General features: G+C 37.9%; 1 protein-coding gene across 2 annotated transcripts in view; it reads right to left on the bottom strand.

Moving 5' to 3' along the window:
• Positions 1-6,035, bottom strand: part of TM9SF3 (transmembrane 9 superfamily member 3) — a 42,375-nt gene continuing 36,340 nt past the window's right edge. For both annotated transcript variants that reach the window (XM_051800126.1, XM_051800127.1), the window contains exon 15: positions 1-1,651. In XM_051800126.1, the coding sequence (XP_051656086.1) occupies positions 1,584-1,651 (68 nt within the window). In that variant the 3' untranslated portion in view covers positions 1-1,583. The remainder of the gene's footprint in view (positions 1,652-6,035) is intronic.

Below are 6,035 nucleotides of genomic sequence, written 5' to 3'. Positions count from 1 at the left end.
TTTATTTGCCCATTTATTTTAGTCCACACTTACCCCAACTTTTCCCAGTACACTGGCTGTATCACAAAACAGATTTCTCCACAGCCAAGAAGAATCTTTTTGGGTTGATCATTCACTTTGGAGTTATACTGTACAATATAGTTGTAAGCAAATTCTGAATTCAAAGCAGGGGGGTTGGATAGATGAAAACCACACTTATACTGTATACAGAAACTGGCGTTCAGCAGTAATCCCTTTTCAAACATTTTCAATTGCAAACTCATCTATTTTCACAATCAATACATTTTTGTCTGAAAAGTTTATTTTAGTTTTCTGAACACTCTAAAGCAACTGTGCTTTTGATGTTACACAAGTGTTCAGATAGGATTAACAAAAATTAAAATGTTCTAAATTACAAATTTAATTCCTGTAAGAGCTTGAGAAAAGAAATAGAACAGAAAAGCATGACATACACACATTGTGAAGAAACCCCAAATTTTCATGCAATGGCAGGCAAGATGTAAAAAGCCACCCGAATTCACACATTTTTACACCGAATCATCAGAAAAGTACTCTGTAGTAAATCTGTACATCCAAATACATTTGGGATCTACACCTAAGTTACATTATTTAATGTTATATACACTTATTACCCCTTGTATGATGTCTAAAGGAAAATCTTCATTCAACCCAAACCCAAAAAAAATGCAAGACTAACTTGGAAAAAAGGAGAATCACTTTAGACATTCAGTTAAAATGTTGGTTTTGTTTTAATCTAGACCTTAGAGTGTTCATTAAAAAACAAACAATCCTCTTCATTTAACATTTTGCTTTCTAACTGTACAGTAAATTGCATTGCAGAGATCACACTCCGTCTTCAGACTGTATTTTCTTTGGATGGATTTAAGATGTAGCTGGATATTACTTTAAAGATAAATAAAGGGAAGTTGGTCCAACTAGAACAACAGCTGATATATTACATGCATATGGGTTTTTTATATATTTTTAATTTTTTTTTAAACAAATGAATGTAGGGTAGTTGATATCGCAAATAAACCAAAAAGCACCTGGAGTCAAAATATAAAACATACCTCCTATCCGGTCAATGGCAGTAAAAATCAGAAGAGTAATCTTTCTGGAACGGTATTTTTACATAATTTAGAAATGTTAAGTACCAGGAAGACTACTAATCAAGTAGTTTTAGCAGCCAAGTTTCCCTCTTTTTATTGAATGGAACAAATGCTTTAAATAAACCGTTTGTCCTCTTCACTGAAGAGAGCTAGTCTATTCATCTTTAATGAGCTAGGTTTTTTGTTTTTTGATGTTGGTTTTTTTTTTGGGGGGGGGGGGGCGGGCGGGGAAGATTAGCCACGTACTGTAGTAATGCCTACTGCATATAATCCAAGCATTTGCTGTGAACAGTTGGAGAAAGCAGTCAGTAAGAACCTAGGATCAATGGAATAGATGTTACTTTAAGCCATCCACAAAATGGAGACCCATATAGTGCCCAGTGTTAAAACCCAAATCTCTTCTCGCGCTTTTTGCTGTGCAAGTTCATCCCCAGGAAAAGAGGAACTGATCCATAGTTCAATTTTCTTATTTCCTTAGTCAATTTTCACATTAGTGTAGATTTTACGAACAAAGGCACTTGTTCCCATGTAACCAATGGCTCCTGCAAAATAAACCAAAAATGTTGAATATGTTAGAGAGCTGATCAAAGTAAAACAGCAATATAAACCACACACACTTAAACAGAGAAAGTCACATAAAGCATGCACTCTGCACACAGAAAATTATCTACCTGCAGTACTTGTTCTCAAACTCCAATTATCCATGCTCCCCCTGAACGTCTGGCAAGAACTTCCCTAGTCTAGCAATCTAAATCCATTAAGCCATCTTACCAAGAGGCCATGCTCACTTGGCCTCGATAAATATAGCAGCCCCCCTACTGCTGCCAATAACCGGGTCCATTTTTTCTGAACAGAGGGTAAAAAACATACAATCACCCACTCTGCAGGGAAGGTGGATGGGAGGGCAGGTTTTTATTATAAGTTACATGCCTTCTGGATGAGTGTTTTATTGGCAGATGGCTTTTTCCCTCCCACAAGGCACAAATAATAATAGATCCCCATCCCAGGAGTCTTACACTCCAAGGAGGTCTGTACAAAGAGATTAAACAAGTAGCAGTTAGTAGTTAAAGGAAATTGCAACCTGTGGTTTTCAAATTAGTAAGAGTCATGAGCAGAGTATGCATTGTCACAGCAGTAATAACAGAACAGGTCACTGGGTTTCTGATAGGGGCAACAGTTTATGCTAAACCCAAAATACTGCAGTACAAAGGACATCCAGAAAAATGAAAGACATGCACTGGACCAAGACCTCTTCTCAGAAAAAGATTCAGCAACTTACCTGGTCAAACCCAGAACCCCAGGTTTGCCAGGCTCAGTAAATACTGTGGTCTTATAATATCCACAGGGAATGTCTTCATCTCTTCCAACCAAAATGAGAGTAAGTCAGTTTGGCTAACTATCATGTTTGAAATGAAATTGAAAATCAAGCAAGAATTAGACTACTGCTGTCAGACCGCCAGCACAGTCATAAAATATGGGCAGGATGGAGAAGTCAGGATCTCTAACTGACTACAGAGAACACCTAACATTAAATGATTGGATGCTTGGTAAAGAACAGAGAAAAGATATTTTTCCTTCCTTGAAGCAATACAGAGCAAAGCATGAAACATTTGCAGTGAACTAGGATGCATCAGAATTGCAGAAGACATGTTAAATACAAAAGTCTAACCAACGCTAGAAGTTTTCTGCTAAACTTTCATTTTTCAGTATAAATATAAAGGGGTTTTTCTGCTTTTATAAATTATGGTCATAGAGACCTGCAGCTGGCATTGCTGTCTAAGGAGTTATTCAGATCTTGGAAGAGTTCTTTAAATCCCGGGGATGATATGTTAATTTATGAAGTCACAAGATTTTGATTTTTAGACCCCCAAAAGCCCAAAATTCAGACCTAATCAGGAAATCTGCACAAGGCAGACCTGATGCATCATTTCAATGTTTTTGGAGTGGTGAAGACCCTGTGGAGTCAGTTTCTGTACTGCATAGCATTTCAAGTTGTATAAATATCATGGCAACCATTCAGGTGGCCAGCAAACAAGAGATCTGCATTACTAATCTGGGCAAAGTAGGGTTCAATTAAAACAAATACAGCATACACAAGATCAGGATGTTGCTTGCAAGCGTGCCCTTTCAAGGAGAGACCACTACAGCATTTGGACAGACCCAAATGCAGGCTGTGAAGAGAGGTGATGTGCGCTTGGAATCATACAGAGGAACATGCAGATTCTTCTGTAGCTTGTCAAGAAATTAATCTGCCTTATGCAGTAAACGGAGAAAATAATGGCACGGGACTCTTGTTTTAACACTCATGATGTTTTTCCTGTTAAAGCAAACACTGTCAATAGATCCAAGGCCCATTTTAGTTGCTAAACTCAGATACATTCCAGAACTTGTTCTTTGAGAGTTCCTCTAGTGATGTGATGCCAGGTATCACAGAGACTTGAGAGAGCAAAGCATTAATTGTGTTTCATTTGGGATCTAGAGAATGGATGAGATGGAAGTGAGGGGGATGAGTAGAGAGTAGCAGTCACATGAGACCACAAGCTCTCATCCCCATAAACAAATCATAACCTATTCTGAATCACAGGAGCCTTATCCATGAAGGCCACTAGTGGCCAATACCCAAGGCAGGGGTTAAGCCTCAAGGCTGCTTCACAGGCATTGAATAAAACATGGGGCAGGGAGGCGGAAAGCCTAGGCAATGAGGACTAAAGAATGTCCTCCTGAATCAAATGCAGGGCAGCTGGCTCATCTGAATAAAAAAACACAGTAAAGAGAAATATTTTATTTATGTATTAAACACCTTACCAGATGATATTTATAACTTGGTTATGGCCTATATAGGTTTAGTGGAAATAGACTGCAATCATATTTCAGCAGAACAAGCTTTTAAATAAAGAAAAGTATCCAAATATTTAGGAAGAGCAACTACAAAACAAAAAAAAGATTAATTCCCATCTATTATTTCAAACCAATTAACACTTACTACAGTTGTGACTTTGTAAGCACGGAATTTTTTTTAAAAGTCCTCCAGGCATACTTACAGTATTTATTTGGATGCTGAAGTGTGGTATTGCAAGAGGCCTTTCTATACTATGTAGCTCCTAAGCCATCCACTAAATTGGGGAATAAGTTTTATTCTTTTCTGTCACTAAGAGGAAAGGGAAACATGAGGAGCTCAAAAGGTTTGGAAGTTCTCATGGGCTCCCTACTGTCCAGCCCCAGAACTGAGATGCTCTGCAGAGAGCAGCCAACTTTGTGGATCAAAGCATCCCACTACATGTGGGGTTTGAGTTCACCAGGCATTGTCAAGGGCATTAAACCCAGAGCTGGATGATACATGCCTGCAGAGAGTTCCCCTGCTGCTGCTTTGGGCCCTAACGAGTTGGTCTCACACCCAACTGCGTGACAGCGAACACGCCCATTCGCGTGAGCCCCCACAGAACAGCTCCACACACTTTTCACAGGACACGTACAGTCAGGAGCACGCACACTGCACAATTCCTTAACACAAATGTCTTTGTTAGACCTCAATGGCTGCAAGTTCCCTACACAAATGCTTTTTGACAGGGGATTTTTTTTTCTTCACTCCACATGCTGAAAATGGGAGTTCTCAGTAAAAAGGAATCTCACAGCTTCTCTTCCAACACACTTAAAAAGACAAAAAGAAATCTCAATAGTGCTATGGAAATAAAGTTTAGTGTGCTAAAGTATTTTCTGTTTTTGAATAAATTTGGATTTTACTCTAATATTCCATCAAATAGCGTCCTACCATGAGTAGAAAGCATTTGACAATCTTTCTTTTCCATATTTTAAAAAACATTTTAATTACAGAAACTGGTGGGCAAGCTTGGCTTCTGCATCATACACATTTTAATCAATACCAGCCTGAGCACTTTAAAAAGAAAAGATTAGAGCTGAAAAGTATAAGCCTATTAAAGAAAAAAAATGGCTGCAAGACTACCAAAACAGCAGGGAAGTCTTGTAATGTGCCAAGAACCTGATGAAGCAAGATTAGACTGTATGAGGAAAAAGGGGAACAGGTACTCAACAGTTAAGAGATTAATTCCCTCCCCTTTTTATAAAGCATTGTGATATTACCCACCCTCTTGAGATATCAGGAAATCTATACTTTACAGAATTAAGTTCCTGTAAGACATCATGTGTCTCATATAAACTAAAAGAAATCCTCCCATTAGTTACAGGACTATTCATTCACTGCTAAGAAGCATTAAATAAAGATCAAACATAAAAAGCAAATAACATCATAGAAAAGTGCAAAAGAACCAAGAAGCACTTTCTGAAAGTCATAAATAAGAGGATAAAAATAAAGTTAACAGGTGAACAAGTTGATCTGACTTTATCAGATGACCTCCATGCCATGAACTATGTTTTTCTCTAAACACTGTCAAAACAGTATCTTAAAAAAGCAATGAAATCCAGCTGCACACAGGAGCACTCTGCACTCTCCTCACCTGTGAATATTTCAGTACTTATTTGTCAAATGTTGAACTGAAGTTTCAGCCCTTTCTGCTCTGGTCACCCTCATATACACATGCCACAAGATACAGACAGTACTGTCATCAGTATTGTGCTAACATTTATGCCTCAATGGATGTCCCATCTCCTTGTCTTGAGGCAACAGTAAAAATTGCGAAGCAAAATGCTAACTTAATTTGGAATTTATTTTGCAGAATTTCTTCCCAAATATTGAGTCTTTCAAGCTTGCATTGAGGGTGAAATTCTCTGCACAGTGCATAAATTATCTTTCTGCCAGAAGACACAATACAAAAAAATCTTTTATATTAGGTAGGAACAAAGTATAAGCAGAGAACTCTTCAGATTCTTTTTAAAGATTCTAAGCTTTTTTGAGCAGACCTTGCAGACACACACATTCCACCACCAAAACCATAAGCTAAATTCAGAAAT

The sequence above is a fragment of the Manacus candei genome, unplaced genomic scaffold (genome assembly GCF_025592945.1).
Source record: "Manacus candei isolate 608988 ecotype Guabito, Panama unplaced genomic scaffold, ASM2559294v1 h1tg000050l, whole genome shotgun sequence".
Lineage (NCBI taxonomy): Eukaryota > Metazoa > Chordata > Aves > Passeriformes > Pipridae > Manacus > Manacus candei.
Note: the sequence above shows the minus strand (reverse complement) of the source record. Positions and strands in the feature narration are given on the sequence as shown.